General features: G+C 45.2%; 3 protein-coding genes across 3 annotated transcripts; all 3 read left to right on the top strand.

Annotated features, from left to right (window-relative positions):
• Positions 1–202: 202 nt before the first annotated feature.
• GUITHDRAFT_104131 (hypothetical protein) lies at positions 203–5,809 on the top strand (the record flags this gene model as incomplete). Its single annotated transcript, XM_005837245.1, has 16 exons — positions 203–219; positions 266–351; positions 402–469; positions 526–621; positions 669–696; positions 800–1,226; positions 1,281–1,326; positions 1,377–1,442; positions 1,509–1,590; positions 1,650–1,697; positions 2,031–2,105; positions 2,153–2,352; positions 2,417–3,337; positions 3,385–4,164; positions 4,216–5,490; positions 5,723–5,809. The coding sequence occupies 16 exons, from the start codon at positions 203–205 to the stop codon at positions 5,807–5,809; spliced, it is 4,302 nt and encodes a 1,433-aa protein (XP_005837302.1).
• Positions 5,810–8,553: 2,744 nt separating this feature from the next.
• On the top strand, positions 8,554–13,828 carry GUITHDRAFT_104130 (hypothetical protein; the record flags this gene model as incomplete). Its single annotated transcript, XM_005837244.1, has 8 exons — positions 8,554–9,110; positions 9,225–9,347; positions 9,392–12,634; positions 12,685–12,755; positions 13,134–13,267; positions 13,314–13,481; positions 13,525–13,742; positions 13,798–13,828. 8 exons carry the CDS (start codon positions 8,554–8,556, stop codon positions 13,826–13,828), a joined length of 4,545 nt encoding a protein of 1,514 aa, XP_005837301.1.
• Positions 13,829–14,225: 397 nt separating this feature from the next.
• GUITHDRAFT_161933 (hypothetical protein) lies at positions 14,226–17,993 on the top strand. The gene is made up of 17 exons (XM_005837243.1): positions 14,226–14,724; positions 14,785–14,947; positions 15,054–15,279; positions 15,328–15,436; positions 15,483–15,728; positions 15,874–15,892; positions 15,937–16,041; positions 16,122–16,179; positions 16,266–16,638; positions 16,699–16,734; positions 16,786–16,859; positions 16,900–16,961; positions 17,015–17,060; positions 17,185–17,259; positions 17,304–17,368; positions 17,415–17,500; positions 17,826–17,993. Exons 1-17 carry the CDS (start codon positions 14,385–14,387, stop codon positions 17,876–17,878), a joined length of 2,136 nt encoding a protein of 711 aa, XP_005837300.1. The 5' UTR covers positions 14,226–14,384; the 3' UTR covers positions 17,879–17,993.
• Positions 17,994–19,562: the final 1,569 nt, after the last annotated feature.

The raw sequence follows: 19,562 nt of genomic DNA, 5'->3' as shown, positions 1-19,562 counted from the left end.
AACTCATCGCTCATCTGCTTTCCACTAATTCCAGCAATGAGACCAGTACCAACGCCACAGACTCAAACACAACATCCGCTTCTAATGCCACGGACTCGAACACAACATCCACTTCTAATTCCACGGACTCAAACACAACGTCAGCTTCAAGCAACTCAACAGTGAACAGCACCAACGCAAGCTCTCCTCCCGCAGCAGCTCCATGCTGTGCTTGTCCTGGTACATGTCTGCCACTAGTGAGCCTGAGCTTCTGCTCTATTCTCAGTGGGTTGAATGGAACTGTGCCTGTGGGCTTCTCCTCCAATGATTCTTTCTCCACAACAGCACAGACGATTGATTCAGTTGTGAAGGGTATGTACGTGTGAAACATCTTGATCATTGTGTGTGATACATCTTCATAGCGTCATACGCGTCATACTTGACAAAAGGTTACGATTCAAGCACTAAGTGTCTACTGTACTTCAAGTCGGTAAGAACCTCGTTGATTCGCTGACTTTCTTAACTGGTTTCTTGCTTTCTTGACAGTACATGTGCACACAATTCCTTTCTCCTTGTGTAGCTGGAACCTCAACCGTTTCTTCAGCATGCCAAGAAGCTTGTATAGGATACTGGCAGTGTTTTGTAAGTGAAGATGTTTGTTGTGATCACTTATTGATAATTGAATTCAGAACCGAGCGGATTTTGCTCAAAGAAATTGTAAGCAATCAAAGAGTACCGCTGATTGCATAGCCAGCGGAGTAGTGATTCCTTCAGGCCTGTTGCATTCACTTGTTATTTCAAGTGACGATGACGGTTTCAGCTTCGGCTACGCCGACACCCTCCCCTATTTCGACATTTCCTATCTCTGTCAGCGGAGCTGTGACCATGCCTGTCCCTCCTTCCAGCTTCGACGAGACCAAGAAGTCGAAGTTCCGCACTGCCATAGCAAAAGCTTGCTCCTTGTCTGTTGACAGGGTCACCATCACCGCGATCACAAGCAGTCGCCGACAGACCGCAAGCTCCACCGTTGAGTTTGCGGTGCAAACAGCTGACCTGATTGGTGGGTCAACCATTTTGGCCAGTTTAACAGCAAGCAGCGTAAGCAGCGCGTTGGTGGAGCAAGGACTTGAGGCCGGCACGCTGTTGGTGAGCTCACTTTCCTTGTCTACGCCAACAGGGACGGAGAAGATTCGATACCTGGAGTTTGAGTGTGAGGCGACAATGACTTGTTCCCAATATCAGAAAAGGTGAGTTCCCCGCTGCTTGAGCTCATGCTGTGCGTTCATACCACCTGCATGCAGGAGCTACTTGTACAGGAAGAGCGTGGCGACCCTCTCACAAGTTGATGTAAGACACGTCGATTGCTCTCAAGTCTACTCCTCATTCTTCAACTGCAGGTGTCCATGGTCACAGTCGTGCAAGCTCAGGACGCGTCTCCAGATCTTTGCAATCTCAAGACAAAGGTATCGGCACTCCGTTCTTCCTTTCTAGTGCCACGTCCTGCGAGCCTTCTAACTACTTCCTTGAAGATTCAGACGACAGAAAGTTTGGTCACGTCAACAAAGCAAACCATTAGCATCATTTCTCTGAATGGAGAGCTTTTGAGGAATGGTATGCAATCAAAGACAAGCGTTTAGTTGCAAGTTGCCTGAAGTTGATGCCCATTCCAGGAATACCGAATTGCAAAACTGTGACGCAGGTCACAGAGGTGACTTCGGGTGCTAGCTCCACTGCATTGCGACAAGACTCACTAGTGCATTCTCTGTTCTTAATCCTCTCGTTCTTCCTCTTGCTGCCCCAGATCTACACTGTAACATAATAATGAATTCGACTCTTTCAGCTTGCACGACACACATGTGTTCGGTCATAAAAAGCTGGCGCAGGTTCAGGGAAGGCAGAGGCCTCTTTTTTAGTCAACTTGAGATGTTCCAAATTTGACTGAAAATTTCGATACGTGATAGAGAGATTCTCAAGCTTGAGACTATGTCAGCTCAATCTGCAGGCAATGCATCTAACACTCCATGTTAGTTGAGATGAATCTCTATTTTCAGATATTTGTCTGGATCGCCTGAAAGACGTCGGGTACATTAGGAGTATATATGAAAGGAAAGACATCACATCAATCGGTAAGGCCTCATTCCAGATCTTCGCTTGTAATTGACCGAGAATCCAGCTTCATTGAATTTCAACATCTTCAGCGGAGAATTCAGCCTGTTGAAATCTTTGCCGCCATCTCAGAAGTCAATTTCAGCAATGAAGGAACACTTGGAAAGATACTCGAATCACCAACTCTGCCTGGACTTGAAGCAGTTTCAAGAGATCTTTGAGTTTTGTCGCAACGTGGTCAGCAGCAAAACTTACGAGGCAACAACGGTACGTCTAGAGGAATCATCAGTGCTTTTTTCTTGGATGACGTGCTAACTTGCTCATTCCGCAGCAAAAGTATGCATATAAACTCCTTGCCGTCACATTAGACGCCAGGATTTCAAAACAAGGGAGAACATCAGAAGAGTTTCAAAATACGGTCAAGACTACTTGTCAGTTTGTCGTCGGTCAATTGTTGGATAATCAGCTCTCAAAGAACGCTACTTTGCTTGCAGAAAGAATTGAAGTGTGCAACCGCCTCTGCTTCAAACATCCTGAAGCGCTGGACAACTGTGTGATGGCAGGAAACAAGACTGCATACGAGTATTACAGAAAGGCTCTCTCCTCGCACATCAAGAATGAGAAGACAATATGTGGTCCTGGTGGATGCATCTCTGGGATGAGAGGGTTGATGTCGCATTTCCGATTCAAAGAGATCGAGGCAAGCAGTCAAGAACTGATGAAGGACTGCACAACAACCCTGTGGAAGTGGCTGGATACAACAACTAAGATTCGCAAGTATGATGTGGTGAAAGCCTCTTTGAGACTGCTTGAGGAGCATCCGAAAATTGTTGCTAAGTACTTGATAGAATGTGTGAGGATTCCCACGATTTGCAATACTCTCTTGAAATGGTGCAGACATGTCGACAGAGAAGTTAGGTCAGCTGCTCTGAGCGCATTCGACGCCTGGAGCAGTCATCTAAGGAAGTATCCTCTATCACGACAAGAAGTGGAAGACTTGTACGTCACATACAAGGACTTGATGGAAGAGAGCGATTTGAGGTGCGTGTCTCTCTCTTTCAGAGGAAGAGGGTCTATTTCATCGCATGTAGCAAGTTATCAAATGAATGTCTTGGATGATTTTATACCAAGCTGCTGGAGATACTGGAATCTCGTTTTGAGTAAGCCGGATGATGAGGAGCAAAACAATCTGATGGTTGAGATCCTACCTAATTTTCTCATATCCGTCGCTGACGTCATCTTGAACATCCCGGTACGATCACATCATCTAGAAAAAATCGATTTGTGAGTACTTTGCAGAAAGCGGTTGAAGATCAAGATTGCTCTTTCTTCATTGGTGAAGCAGTCCGATTTCTCTTCCAATCTTATCCATCGATCATGAAGATCAAGCAATATCTCCATGAGCGTGCTTGGTTCTTTCTGTACTTCTCAGTGAAGACGTGCTCTACTCCAGACCTTAACTGTTCCTTTCTCGTTCCAACTGCTCTCTCTGCCAGCATTGAATCCACCCAGCCGGGAAACCGTTTACTTTCAGTAGAACAAGCAGAAGAGCAGAATGAGAATTCCTCTACTTCACTAATTAACCTCTGGACCTGCATACTGGACAACACTCATGTGGAATGGATTGAGAACAATGTACAATCTAGACAGGGAGACAAGAACAAATGCAATATTGGCCTTCAGGAGGTTCAATTTGACATCTTAAATCGTCTTCTAAGCCAGACTGTCATAATTCTCAACTCCTTGGATTTGTCCTTGACAATTGAAAGACGGCCTGGCGATGGTCCAGACTCACCCCAATCGAGGTTTTTGTCTCCTGGAAACCACAATGACCTTAGAATCTACAGCAAACTGTGCAACCTCTGCGCTGGAGTACTGGAAAAGCTGGTTAGATGCTCGAATATGGAGAATCTGAATCTGAGAGCTTTCATGAGATCTATCCTGATGATTGCAGTTCGAAACCCAACACTAACCGGTCTCTTGAAAATTCTGACACCAAGCATTCAGATCTCTAGCAGATCCAAAGAGCTAAAAGATTACTTACAAAGCTTGAATGAACTTCAACAGCTCGCCCGCAATGTGAGAAAAATGATTTCTCATCTATTGAAAGTTAATCATTCATGAGCACAGGTGTCCGATCTTTCCATGCAACATGAGAACGAGGAAGATCTTTGCTGCAGCCTCGAGTTTGTGATGGCTATACCCATGGACCTCATCGAGTTTTCAATCCATGACCGCGTCGTCCGACTTTCGTTGTCTGTTGGGTTTGCTCGAGAGACACTTCTTGATCGAACTTTGAAGTTCATCGAGGAATGGATAGAAAGTGAGCAGCTTGAGCATATTTCTCAACTAGTGGAAGTCTGCAGACTCGTCGAGCTCTACTTGCAAAAGGACAGAAATATTCAGCAGGAGAGCAAAATGAACAGTAGGTCGAGGCAAGATACGCGGAGAAGAAGTCGTGTGGAAAAGAACGCTGAGGTACATGTAGAGTTTGCAAGGCGAGCAATTTGCATACTTGGAAAGACAAGTCACCTGATGTGGCATACATCAGTGGATGCAGATCTCAGGGGAAATGTGAACAACCATTCAGCTCTTCTCCGACTGACCTTGGAGAAAGGAGCACTGGGGGTCTTTTACCTGGACAAGATCACAGCGCGTATTCTCGAAATAGCATCTGATTTTCCTGATCAAAAGACGAGACTGATATTCGCAGAGATTTTGCACACAATAACGTGTCTCGTCATTGGCAAAATCAAATCCAACGGTAAAAAATCTGAAGATAAGGCTGAACTGTCTGTTTTACATACCTTCGGACAACTGTACGGAACTATCTTGACATTCAGTGCAGACATTGTCAAGGAGATCAGAATGATCTGTAGCACTCTCAACGAACAAATCATCAACTGGCTTACTTCTGATTGCCAAACACTAGCATGTTTCTCTGTCGAAGCGTTTGATGCGATCATTGAAGACTCACGGTCGTCGGTAGCCTCAACGAAGTGGGCTGTAATGATGCTGGAGAAGCTTTTAGAGAAAGCGAGGAGCCAGCGATCTAAGCGACAAAAACCTGAAGATGCGGTAATCACTCTTCTTATGAATAGATTGTACGGCATCCTGAGCCACCCAGATGCTTCTCAACGGCTGGCCGGATCTCTTATCACCGTTGACCTTGCAAACTTTCTAATGAATGGAAATTGTGATTTCGGATTTTTTGTGAAGCAGCATACAATTAAGCTCTGCACTTGCTGCATGATCGGTTTGAATTTCACAGCCACAGATTACTCAATGCCAAAGGTAGAGCTCAACATTATGCGAGCCTTGGCCCAGACTGAAAAGCTTTTGATCCAATCATACCGAGTACACCAAAACGAAGACGTTGAAGAATTCGAGAAATTTGTTGAGAGGGTAATGCAAGGTTTGTTTTCTCCATATAAGTCAACTCGTGTCTATTGCCAAAATCTAGTCCAAAAATTTAGAGAAGATAACCAGGACATTGGCAGTCCCTTCAATGAAGAACGACTGATTTCATTGCTTCGTATACGCTTTAAAGATGTGGCAACGACCGCAACTTTGAGATTAGAGTCTTTTGTATGGTTGATCAACCTCGGCTTTGATATCGAGAAACGGATGGATGCAGTTCATGAAACGGCATTGCTGGAGCTCTTACCTTGCCCTGAAGATTTCATATCACCAAATAACAAGACAGCTCGAACTTGGCATCTAGTGAAGATTGAGCTGCTTCTTTGCCATGAGATTTTCAAACGATTTACGACGCAGAATTCAGCAGCAGACCTTCTGCCTAAAATCAATGCCGTGTTTCTTTGGGATTGCTTGTGTCCTCTAGGAGCTAAAAGCACAGAGATTTCGAACAAAGACTGTGAGCAGGAAGTCATAAACATCATAGACAAGATCCTGGAATGCATTCGGTCATGTCAGTCCATTCGACAAACCTTTCAACAGAATATTCTCAACCTTTGCGATCAGGGTAATGTCTTATCACTACAAAATTTCAATATGCTAGTAGCAAAATTTGGACATACGGAGCTGAGAGTCTACTTTCGAAATTGCATGCTACTCATCAAGAGAGGTTATGCGCTTTGCGGAGAGAAAATGCAACGGAACATAGCTGAAGAAATCTGGCATTATGCCCAAACGAACAAAGATCTTTATTTACCAGAGCTTTTACATGTTGCTTTAGAGTTGAAGAAGATGCCTGACAAATATTTTCAAGATGTCATCAGAGGTGCGGAAAACGAACTAGTTGAGTTGTACTTGAGATACAGAACGACTTTCGATCGTCACTTTCTTGAAAATGTCCAAGACCTTGATTGTGCCAGTAGTTTGAAGCATGTAAAGTTGCTCAGTAATATGATTGACACATGCAAACTACAAAGATTGCATCAAGAGGGAAAATCTCTCGTAAAAACAATATCCTGCAGCTGCATCATTGCAAAAGAGACACTATTTAATATGCTAAGTGTGTCACGTCAGCAATCTTTGGATTTGATTCGCTTGATCAGTGATCTTCTAAACTTTGTCATTAATGACAAACAGAGTTCAGAAACAGGCAAGTTCATTATTTCCTGCCAAAAATGGTTGTGTGCATTTCTTGAACGCAAACCGCTCTTTGAAGAACTTACAACCTTGCTGCCTATGCTTTTCAATCTATTGCGGTTTGATTGTGACAGGACCATGATCATACAATCTCTCAAAGGATATTTAAATCCTGAGCTTTCCAAGATTTCGAATCAAGAAAGAGAGTCATGCATAGCACAAATCATACGATTTATTGCAAACACGGACAAGATCGAGGCACTAGAGGTCATGACTTCATTTTTCGCCTCAGCTGCTGAGTGCACAGAAAAGACCAAGGCAGATGTTCATCACGTCTTGGATATCTTCTTTGCAAAGTTGTCAGAAGAAGAGCAAGAGGATGCTATGTACACTCTTGTTGAGAGTCAGTGGATCCAATGTGGAAGTGATAAAGGGCAAGGATGCAGGTGGACCTTGAAAGAGCTTTGCATGAGGGGATATGCAACGATGAAGGAAGCCAGTGTGGTGTCTTTGTTTCAAAAATGTTTTCGAATGATCACGAATGGTGCAAATTCATTGATTGCAGCAGAAAAATTTTCTCAAAGTGACCAGAACAAAATCATATGCTTGTTGCATGTTGTAAAGTTGGTTTATCTCAAGTCACAACAATCCCAAGATGATATCTCCATAGCCTTGATTAAGGGTTTAGAGAGAGTTTGCAATTTACCATTACCCTCAGAAGATGGAAGTCTCGCTAGAGAATTTTATCAGGCATGTCAAAGTACCTTATCAATCATATTTGCACGTACACAATTTGAACCAGAATTGTTTTTTGAAATCTTGGTCAAGAAATGGGATTGGAACTTTATCATCAATGGTGAAACAAGGCCGTATGAACCATCAGAATCCATGATAAGTTACTTCGGAGAGGACAATGAGACTGACCTCAAGCATGATGAAAATTTTCAAGACAACTCAAAATCATCCAGTCAGTCAACTTTCGAACCCAGTCAAGAAGTGTTAAATGATTGGCAAAAACAATTTCGAACTAGAAATGTCCAAGCTATTGAAAAGTCAGCTCCATACGATCTGAACTTCTGCATCCATGGAGATCGTCTTGACGAGAATGAGTGTATGCATTCCCTGTGCTTTGCACTTCTCAGTTTTGAACAATTGTACAATGATGATCTCGATAAGATAAATTTGATCTTGAACGATATATTTTCTACAATTCAAGACCAGATGCAAGAAAAGAAAATTACCAAGATCTTCTTTTTCAAATTGATTATCAATTATTTAAAGCTTAATCGAAATCCAGCTGTCTTGAAAAATCATCGGGAAAACATACTCCAAGTCTTCTTTGAAACTGAAACATACTTAATCCAGGAAAACCAAGAAAATGGATCCACAAAGATAAGGTATGCCATGGTTCTTGTTACAGAGACGCAAAGACTTTGGTTCTCTTACAAAGAGCTGTCACTACAGACGCTAAGTACCAAGGAAGCATCACGATGCTGGTCATTCCTTCGTGATCTGATGACGTATAATATAGAAATGATCGACACGTCTAGCGAAAACGATTCCTTATACCCGACGTTCACAAACTTCTTGTCAAGCTGGAGGGAATATGCAACAGTTGAAGATTTGAAAGGTATGTTGACCAAGATTAGAGATCTTTATGAAAAACGCAAAAACAACTCTGTGATAATGGGACTTCGCTTTCAATTGTGTGTTTGCGGTGTTGAGGAAAACGAGAGAGAAAAAAAACCAGGAGCACTTGTCAATCTCACAGACAGCAACTTGTCGAATCTTATGAAGGACATTGGAGATTATCTCGCCTCTTTCATGCTACCTTCACAAGAGACGAATTCAGAGAAAGAAAAATTGAATTCAAAATTGCTGGTTCGACATCCAAGTTCGCTGTGCGGTGCATGGATGGCTCTGATGGGGAATCAGGAACGAAAGTATATGGAGAAGCAGGTGGGGGATAAGCTGAAAAGCCTGGCCAGAAAGGGAACAGTCGATCAACTTGTCATTAGGGTTCGCAGTTTGTGCGAGAGGTATCCTAAAGCAGCAGTATTGTCACATTCTTACCTCAGAGTGCATGAAAAGAATATTCATGAAATGCTTTCGCAGAAACTTGATATCAAACGCCTCCAAGTGAAGTACCTGCAAAGTCTCAAGGATGTGAATCACGATAATCATGCTCCAGATATCAAAAATGACCAACTGCAAGAAATAGCAATGGACGTCAAAACAGCCATCTTGAAGGGCCATGAAGCAGACGAGAATTTCTTTCGCCTTTTAAATGGACGAGGAGAGAATCCATTAGCAGACAAAGAGAAACCCGCGAGTGCTCTTCTCCAAACCATTGATCTCGAGCAGCTCGCTGCAATCATCCAGAGTACTTTAGTGCATCACAAAGCATTCTGTCAATCATCTGACAACCTTCGAATCCATTACTTCATAACCTTGCATGATGTGTTTGAGAGGTTGTTGAGCCTTGAGCAGACTTGTCTTCGGGAGCAAGTACTCGCTTATCTGATGTCGTCGCTTGGAGATCCAAACGGAGAGGTGCGGAGTTTCTTTTTGACTTGGTACTGCAGTAAGATCAAAAACAATCAACCGCTTGACTTGTTGCTTCGAGTCCTCACAGACTTCTCACGTGCCAACGAGAGGGGCTCCGGAGAGATCTGGCTACGAACTTTCAGTCATTGTATCTTGCAGATGTACGATGATTCCAATTCCAAACTTTCGACGCACCTCTTTGCAGGGGAGTCGAGTTCAGGGAGTTGAAAGTCTCCCAGTCCTCTTCTCTCACTCCCTCGACATTTGAGAGTCAGTCGTTCACTCTGGACTGCCTGAACTTCTCGACGGAGAACGAGTCTACCTTCAACTCATTTGACGCAATGGAGCTCGATGACTGCCACGACGATCCTTCCGTGAAGTCACGTTCCAAACTCAACCGCGAGTTTGCACAGACTTTTGAAAGATTGCAGAGATGGAGATGTCCAAACCGAAAGCCACTTCGAGTGAATTCACTGAAGGGCAAGCATGCATCATACCTTGAAAGAATCCGCTGTGCAAAAGCCAAAGAAATTTCTCGTCGAAGGGAGCAAGCAGAGCTGAAAAGAAAATCAAAAATCTATCTGTCTCGAAGTTACTTTCAGGGAGATGTTCCTTTCATTGAGATCAAGCAATCTGATCTGATTCAACTCTTGCAGCAGGCAACCTACCAAGACTCTCAGTTGTGTCAAATCGTGATTCTAGAATTCGTGGATGTAGTTTTGAAGAAAAACAACGAATACCAAACAAATTTCATCAAGCTCCTCCAACAACCGCTGGTGAATGCTTTGAACCTTGATTCCTTTCAATCTCCCATGGTTGTTTCAACCTTGGTGAGCATTGCAAGAAAGATGAATCTCGATGTCGATTCCAGACTTCTTGTTGCTGTCTGCAGAAATCATTCACAGTGCATCTATGATGGAATATTGAAGCTTGAAGATTCCGAATCAATCTCAGAAGAAGAAAGACCTGCAAAAGCTGAGAAGAGGAAACTATCAACTCCCCAGTCTACATGGCAGTCACTCTCCATGTTATATTCCCTACTTGAAGAGAGTGACATGGAGATCGGGGTCTACGAGAAGTACCTGACGGCATTCGGAAGAGAGAGCAAGGCATTGATTGCTCTGAACCTCAAGATTGATCGCAGGTATGAGGAAGCAATATCACATTACGAAACATTGCTGGCCGGGGACAGCATTGCAAGAGAAATGGCTGACATCTGTGAACGAGGGTTTCAAGAAAGTTTGCTCAAGAGCCTGCAATTCTCAACGTTGGAAAAGAGAATCAAAGATCAGCACACCTCTGAAGATACAAATAGTGAAAGCATAAGTGGCTTTGAAGTGGAATTGTTGAAATTAGAAAACTGGAAAGTTTTGCAAAGTTTCTTGCAATGTCAAGTTGGAAATATCTTCCGGGACTTCGATACTTTTGGGGACTCTCAGGACTCGACAAATTGTCTCTCAAAGGCGTTCTTTAAGTCAGAACGAACACAAAAAGAATATTGTTTCGAGCATTCCCTTGCAAGCTTGCTAAAGAACTCACAACAAGTTGAGTGCGAGGAGATTGTAAGAAGTGGAATCACGCACCTTTGCAACTCATGGGAAGAAAGTATTGGTCTCGGAGAAGATATGAAGATCAAGAGGATCATAGAGCTTCAGAGACTCGTCGAGCTCGACGAGTACTTACACTCGATTGGCAATGTGCAGGAGTTTGAGAGGCTACTTGCCAGGTGGAGCAAGCGACAACCAAAGAGCACTTGGAGAAGTATGGAATTAGGATGGGATCAGATCTTGCTAGGGAGATACATCTTTCTCAGACATGCTGAGTCTTCTAGCCTGACCTCTGAGTGCATTCAAACTCAGAGATTGTGTGATGAGATGAAGTCGCAAATCGCAATGAAGTTTGCGACTGGGTTCGCACGATGTAAAAATTATGCTGCTTCAGGAGTCGCAGAGCAGTTAGGGAAGGTATCAACAAGCTGCGAGTATAGGTCCAGAAAGGTAAAGTTAGACTGCATTGTGAAGTCAAATCAGAGCATTGCTGAAAAGGAGCATTTATCTGCGTTAGTGCATCATGTTTCATTGAATGATTCAGCTGGAGAACGCGATGGTGTGCCATGGCGAATCAAGTGCTTGCTCCGGATGGCACATGTCTACGAAACAATGGGAGAGAATGAAAATGCACTCAAAACCTTTAGAGAAGCAATTGACGGCAGTAAGGATCTTGCAAAGAATGCTGGGATCAAGCTAAAGTACATGGCAAAAACAAACTTCCTTGCCGCTCTCTTCTGTGATAATCAGATGAAAGAAAGCAATCAAAACAAACATTCACAAACAGGAAAACATGCGTATGACGAAACATTCTTGAACTTCTTCTTTGACAGCTTGTTGTCAGCCGTTGAATATGGTTGTGAAAAGGCAAACTACAACCTTCCCCGATTTCTTGAGGTCATAGAGAATATTGATCAAAAAACTAGGGCTAGTGTAAAGCAGTTGTTCAAATCCAGGGGATTTTCAGTCCAACCTCTCATACAATGGTTGCAGCAACTTGTGTATCTTCATCACAAGTTTCATCGAAACAAGGACGACGAGCTCACTTCATATTTCATCCAAGAATTGTCGAAGCACTACCCACAAGCAGTGTATTTGGCGTTTCAAACAGTATTCGGAACTGAGACAGATTCTTTTCTCGACCATCTCTTCAGCCACATCAAACAAAAAGTGGAGTCTATCGAAGAAGTTCGGGATGCCATGCACCTCCTGCAAGATCCGAGGTTGCAGATCAATGAAGTTCTCAAGAGGTTGAAACCCGGAGGAAACAAACTCAATCCAGAAGACAGTCAGATAATATCATATCTGAACAAATCATTCGTCGACCAACCCAAGATGAGTGAAATAAGGGGGAAAATGATGAGAGAAGACGAGAACATCGCTAAAATGATCCATGCACTGTCACAGAAAAGTGGAGCTAGAACGCTTGGAAACGAGGTGAAGTTTTTGAAGCCCTTAGCTTTGAAAAGTTCAACCTTGAGGTTGTTTTCAACGCACCTCTCACGATTCGAGGGAACGTTTGAAGAGGAGAAAAGCCTAGTTATTCCTTACCAAGCTCTCGGAAGCAGAAGAGTTCCATCAGAGTCTCACTTTCCAAGGTTGATGTCTTTTGACGACAGAATCAACTTCTTTCCGTCCAAGCAACGCCCAGTGGGAGTTACAATGAGAGGATCGGACGGGAAGGAATATGGGTGGATAGTGAAGTGCGGTGAAGATCTGAGACTAGACGAACGGTTGCAACAGGTGTTCGGAGTGATGAATCGACTGATGCTCTCAGACGTGAACTGCTCCAAGAAAAGTCTTCATCTTCTCACGTACTCCATTGTAACACTGAGTAAGCATGCTGGCATCATTGAGTTTGTGGGACAATCTAAACCACTCGAGAGCTTCGTCGACAAAACGTATCAAGCTTTTTCGCGATATCTTGTCTCTGCTAACATGCTCCTGGTAGGGTCTTGAATGAGCAGGGAAAGAAGTTCATGGAGAAAATCTCACAAAAAACATGGCTCCATACTATCAGTAGTGAGAAAAGTCTCCATGACCTCACAACAGCTTTCAATGAAGTCGTTGCCATGCAAGATCCTTTATACTTTCGAAAATCTTTGCTGACTGATGCAAGAAGTGCAAAGGTGTACTGTTGTGTTGCAGTCTGACGAAGATGATGTATAAATGGCAGGAGGAATACACCATGAGATCAAATTTTATCAAGACCCTTGCAACCATGAATTCGTGTCATTACATCGTGGGAATAGGTGACGATCCTCATGCTCTTTCACAACGACGAAGACGACGATGATGATGATGATGATAACGATGATGATGATGAGGAGGAGGATGATAATGATGGGGAGGAGGAGGAGGAGGAGGAGGAGGAGGAGGAGGATATTCACGACCATGCAGGAGACAGGCATCTGAAAAACTCTCTCGTGCTCAAGGATGGACGAATCTTAGGGATCGACTTCGGTTATGCCCTCGGCTTTGCAACTATCAGACTGCCTATCCCTGAGCTCGTGCCCTTCCGCATGACGCCACAAGTGAGGGAGAGGAAGTGAATACTTTGATCTTGACCTCTTCCTGCAGTTCTTGGGGATTCTTCACCCTGTTGATGGGAAAGGCAGCATGAAGCACACGATGGCAAGGGTGCTTCAGACGCTCCGAGGCTCGCGGACAGCTCTCTTGAACCTTTTGTCGCTGTTTGCGAAAGATCCCGTTCTGAGCCTGATGATAGACGTGGACGACATCGTCAAAGTGAGGTCGTCAGTGTGAGATGAGAGCTCTGACGCAGTGATAGGATGTCAAAGGAAAGTTGGAAGGACGGAATCCATTCTCAATCCTGAGAGAACAAGTGACAAGGAATGGGAGAGTGACAAGTGCGCATCAGAACTTAGCTCGCCTCATCGACAAGGTCGAGGAAGAGGCTGGCACTGGCAGCCATTCCGCCAGTCTGAGCTCCTTCGAGCAAGCTGATTCGCTGCTGGAGATAGCAACATCAAGAGACATTCTTGCCCGGTACGTCAACCGAGGGAGAGGAGGGAGAACTGATCGCATTTCGTTGATCCTGCAGAGCCTTTGAGGGATGGAGTCCTTACGTCTAAGACTGAGAGCTGAGTGAAGTGATATCTTGACTCAAAGATCAGGGTAGTGAGTAAGGTCTTGTTCGAATCTATATCTTGACTCCAAGATGTAGTGAGTAAGGTCTTGTTCGAATCTATATCTTGACTCAAAGATGTAGTAAGTCATTGAAGGTCTTGTTCGAATCTATCGTCAGACCGTCACTCGGCTGTTGCCTGACTCTGTGATCGGACTGAGTTGCCGTCCGAGCCCGGACCGGGCCTGCCTCCGAGGCTCGGTTCCGGGTGAATGATCTGGTGAATGATACGCAATGTAGAAGTCCGCCTCACTGTATCCAGTAGGAGAAGGAGGGGACAGAAGTTGAAAGCTACTAGGTTCCTGCCTGTCCCCGACATTTTCATCGGAAGTCAAACCGAACTGTGCGATGGCAGGGAGGGGAAGCAGTGAAGGAGGGGAGGGAGGAAGGGAAGAAGGTGAAGGAAGGTGAGCGGAGAGCTTCAGAGGCAGGCAGAACAGACTGAAAGTCAGGGTGGGAGAGAAGAATAGGGGAATTCAGTGAAGACAGCGGCAGCAGGAGACATGAAGGGGAGCTTCGTAAAGAGGAGCAAAGACTGCCAGACAGTGTCTGCTGGGTTTCGATCTGCTCGTCCACTTTCTGCCCGTGAGCCGTTTGCCAACCATACGAGGACGGAGCATCTCCGACCCTTGTCTGCTCGAGCTGGAGGTGGCAACTCAGCTGGAGGTGGCAACTCAGCATTCTGTGTCGTGGGGATGTCGAAGGAGGCAGCAGAGATGAAGGTGGCGGTGTCAGATCTCAGCAGGAAGAAGCCTGTCAGGCCTACGTCTGCATACATGTACAGAAAGACTGATGCGCTAGGAAGGAATGGTCTTGAAGCTGGGCAAGAAGCAGACGGTCTCGGTAACAGGAGAGCGGTGAACGTGGTGCAGGAGTCTCATACTCGCATTTGTGTCTTTTCAGATGTAGGATCTTCTCTTCAAGACTACCAAGTGATCGCCAAGCTCGGTCAAGGTGGAAGCGCGAATGTCTTCCTGGCGAAGCTGCGGCATGATCAATCGCCTCGTGTATTGAAAAGGATCGTCCTCGGAAGTAAATCTCCTGCTCCTTCGAGCGAGCGTTTCAGGTTGACTTACCTCTACCACCCTCCTCTCTGCTGTCTTGAAGTTTTTCCCTCTTCTCTGCTGTCTCCTCTCCTCTATCATTTCTCCTTCGTGCTATCAGCTCTAAAGGCTTGATAGCGCAATCGCCAAGGCCGAGCGGGACAACGTGATGCGGGAGATCAAGCTGATGTCGCGCTTACGCAGCGCTCACTTCGTCCGGTACTACACGAGCTTCATGCAGAAGGAGGAGGGGAAACATCCCTGCATCTTCATCGTGATGGAGCATGCGGAGAAAGGCTCTGTCTCCTCTCTCATCGCCGACGTGAAGTCTCGGGGGCTGTTCTTCGACGAGCAGGTGTGCGACGTTGAGATCTCCTGCGGTCTCTGTCTTGACATGGTTCAGATGATCTGGAAATGTCTCTTGCAAGTTGGGTCAGGCTTGTGCTCTCTGCATGACTTGAGGGTCATCCACCGAGACATCAAACCCGCCAACATCCTCGTAACCGCCGATGGTGCTTCCCCCCCTCCTCCTCCGGTGAGCCCTGATCTCTGCTGCAGACAACTTCAAGATCGCGGACCTTGGAATAGCCGTCGACACATCCCTGGCTAACGTGCAGGGCCGAATGAGGACAGGAAGGCGAGTTGACGTTTCGAACGATTTGACCGCTCGCTCCCTCGTTGTTTCTCCTCGCTTCTCTCAAACTTTAGTTCTCTTACATTCACACCGTTCGTCGTGCAGATGTGGCACAGTTGCCTACATGGCGCCGGAGGTTTCCAACGATTCCCCTTACGATGCAAGAGCAGGTGATGTTGACGGAGAGACTCACACCTCCTGCTCTTGACCACCGTTCCTCTGCGTCTGCGAGACGTGACGTGTTGACCGCAGATGTCTGGTCGTTGGGCTGTATGCTGTTTGAACTTGCCCTGCTCTCTCCTCCGTTTCCTGCAGGCACTCAGATCGATACCATGTGATGTTGAGGGCAGCCTGTCGCCTTGCTCACGGTCTTGACAGAACTCGAGTAGAGAACGGCATCAGCCTTGAAGAGATCGAGACGAGGGCCGCAACCCTTCATCTCCCCCAGAGATATTCAGACAAGCTGAACAATCATGTTATGTGGTGAGAGGCAGACGATGCGTCTGTCTTGTTTTCCTTCATCCCCCTGTTTCATGGGTGATCTGACATGATCGTTTCTTCAGGTGTTTTGCCGTCAATCCCTCCGAGAGGCCGACGTCAAGAGATCTGATCATGACGAGTGTGAGTATGAGTGCTTGTTGCTGGGCATTGCATCTTGCCTTGTCATGTCTCATGAAATCTCAACGCCTCTTCTTACACTTCTTCAGGATTGCCTCGCTAAGTCTCTGGAGCTTCGTGTCCCTCTACCGGACTCTTCCCGTGTCGTTTATCTTCCTCGTGACCCTCAGACCTCCCGCGCCTCTCGTCCTGCCTCCGCTCCTCTCCTTCGCGGAAAACTCAAGCCTCCCCTCCCCTCGTCCTCTGCGCTCGTTCTAAATCCTCGTCGTCCTCCTGCTGCTCCTGCTGCTCCTCTCACGTCTGCCGCTGCTGCTGTAGACGTCGAATCGTCTTCCTCCGACAACTTGAGTGAAATCTCCAACATCTCGCCGATCCGAGTAGCAGATGGAGAAGTTGCGAGACACTTTATAGCAGAGGAAGATGACAAGAAGGAGCAGGAGGGCGTGAAGTCGCCTTTCTCAGGTGTGGGTCTCTTCTTTCAGGAATGTTACTGAACTGATGTTCTCTTCCTTTGCCTCACAGAAGCAGATGAACTCGAGGAGAACGACAGAAATTCGCGTAAGAATCTTGTTTAGACTTCAATACCAAGTATGTTGACAAAAATAGCAGGTCATGAACAGCTAGTGCAAGTGACAGGCATTTCGGTAAAAGTAAGAAATGACCTGAATATCTTCACATATGAGGTGATGCCTCCAAAACTTTTCCGGAATAAGATGACAATAGAACGGTTCGCCAATAAATGGAGGCGGAAATAATGGATCCAATGTTCAGATGAAGCAGAGAGAGTAAGATGAAAAATATTTCATGATTCTGATGGTTTTGATCCTGAGATGAACAGGAAAGCGGTGATAGAGAATGAAAGAAGGCTAATCCAAACCATCAAGGTCCCTTACACAATCCTTGCACTTCTTCCTGTTCTCCTCTATCTATCCATTGCAAATGTTTTGGTGTCCTTCTCGTCTCGAAGCACCAAGTAAGGTATTTTCGGTGCTGATCGGTTTCATTCAGAAAATCATAGAGAAAGCAGAAGCACGTGGAAAGAGGACGACATTGCAAACTCTGGAGAACATCTACCTGTCGCAGGTGCTGCAAGAGGCGACGTCGAGAGCTTGACACCGTGTTTTCAGGTCGGCATTCCTCTCTCTAAGAGTTTGAAGGGAGTAGGGAGATTCGATCATTCAGAGAGTCTGAGGTAAGTCATATTACACCTTGAATTGACAGTCATCATGCCCTTGCAGAGATTTTGTGGCCAAACAGTCCCAGCATTTCATACTTGATGATGATGATTCAGTGAGCTTGAAAACTTCGATGAGTATCCGCACAGGTGAATTTTGAACGAGTTGCAATCTAGATGACTGATAAGATAATCGTGATGATTGTAACTTGAGTTTAGTGGTGAAACGAATCATCAGTTGTGACAGGACATGATTTGATATGATATCATACGATGTGATACGGTACACTGTGATGTGATATGATAGGATCTGTTTTGATACTATCTTGTATGACCCGTTATGAGATGATGAGAGCCGACATGAGATATTCGTATGATATCTATCGCATGACATTATGTAATGTTGTGTATGACTCAACGTGAAATGATATGCTAATGAATGTGCTTATAGTTGCTCATGGTTTCCTTGTTGCAGGAGAGAGCCGCGCAGCAGCTAGCAGCAGGATCTTATCATCCATGATGAAATAACCAGATAATTTGTGTGTATATCGGTAACTCCAGGAAGACGAAGGAAAGAAGAGGTCGCACGACTACGATAACTGGTTGCGATACGCTTGTAGAATACAAAGTGTTTTGAAAGATGAAAATTTTATTCACCTCGAACATTTCTGATCAATCATTACACATGTTTATTCATACAGTACAAGCTGAGCAGGAAATCTAATTTTACACCAGAATAATACTGCTCCTTCAGGCGACTTGCCGAATCATCACTAACCCTCTCCTCCCCTTCATCCTCTCCAACTTCACGCTCACTTCAACGATTAGGATCTTTCAACTTGGGGATGACAACTGAAGGCGACCTGCCATGGCTGTCACGGTTTTTCTTCCTGTCTTAACACAACATACCCAGCAGTCATGCTCCTTCTCCAAGAGCTTAAGAGCTCCTTGTAGTTCTCCGCATTTCCTCCTTCAACCTCTTCATCTTGTTTCTTCTACAACAACACATGTCAATCATCAAATTAAAATTTCTTACATGTTCTCACCTCTTCTTTCTTCACGTTCATTCGGTGATGTTTCACTGACTTTCTTCGACTCATCATGTGTGGAAGAATATTCACATCTCGACAAGGATCTCGCTCGCTCTTTTCCGTCCCTGGCAAGCAAGACACAAATCAGTTAGTCACCCGATATCATAATATCCTCCCCCTCCTCCTCTTCTTGATCATCTTTATCACCACCACCACCACTAACTATCATCATCATCATCATCAAGAACAACAACAATAATCGAACAATGGGACAGCAACAAGATGCTGACAAACACAAGAACGGCTCCATGATCGTACTCTTAACAGCTATGTAATCATCAAACCATCAACATCTGAGCCAAATCTTTCTCCGTCTCTTGTTCCTCCTCCAACAACGTGATAACATGAAGGAGGAGGAATAAGAAGTGGCAGCGGAGGTAGCACTGGAAGAAAAGCAGGAGCATTCGTCACCTTTTTCTGTCTGATCCTCACTAGTCTTGTGCTGGTCACTGTGGAACCCAAAGACAAGGTTGCTCGGGTCGTTGATGGAATACATTCTGTGCGCCATGCTCATGTACAATCGCTTCCATTGGCAGTCTTGACAGTATTCGTCTCCGCCCCCCTATCACCTCGTAAGACAATGAGAGAAGAAAGCGTCTAATTTTGACCTTGCACTCATTCTCTTTGTCAGACACCAGGTCATTGTTGCAATCGCTTTGGTTCTCCTTCTTCTGCAGCTGCTTACATCTCTCGCTTTCCACCATCAAGTTCAATACCTCTTCATCTGCGTGATCCTCTGCCGCTATCGCCATCTCGTTGCTCGCAGGCTGCTCGGGGCTCAAACGCTCGTTTGCTTGACTTTGTTTGCATCTCACTCACTCTTACGTCATCAAACAGCATCTGACGTACCTCACTGTGTGTGCCAGAGCTGCCAGATCGTTCAGACTGGCCCTCCCTTGCTCCACTTTGACATCCTGTTCCACAATTCGACATGCGCGAATCAAGAAGGCCCATGAAGCAGGAAAGGAAGAGGAGGAAGAAGAAGATAAGAAAGACGGGATCAGCCGGTAAGGATTTTCAACAAGTGCACACCTTGACATCTGCCGTTCGCTTTTCTTTCGCAACACTCACTTGATCATTTAGATCCAAGCTCGCAGCGGTCTAAGGGCAATTCAATCCTC

Source organism: Guillardia theta, assembly GCF_000315625.1.
Source record: "Guillardia theta CCMP2712 unplaced genomic scaffold GUITHscaffold_15, whole genome shotgun sequence".
NCBI classification, from domain to species: Eukaryota; class Cryptophyceae; order Pyrenomonadales; family Geminigeraceae; genus Guillardia; species Guillardia theta.
The sequence above is the reverse complement of the archived record's forward strand: the minus strand, read 5'-3'. Positions and strand labels throughout refer to the sequence as shown.

Excerpts from the sequence above, each read along its gene's own strand:
- GUITHDRAFT_161933 (XM_005837243.1), top strand. The coding sequence starts at position 14,385 with ATGAAGGGGAGCTTCGTAAAGAGGAGCAAAGACTGCCAGACAGTGTCT. Across the intron at positions 14,948-15,053 it reads CCTTCGAGCGAGCGTTTCAG|GCTTGATAGCGCAATCGCCA; the intron begins GTTGACTTACCT and ends TCAGCTCTAAAG. Across the intron at positions 16,042-16,121 it reads CTGAACAATCATGTTATGTG|GTGTTTTGCCGTCAATCCCT; the intron begins GTGAGAGGCAGA and ends TCGTTTCTTCAG.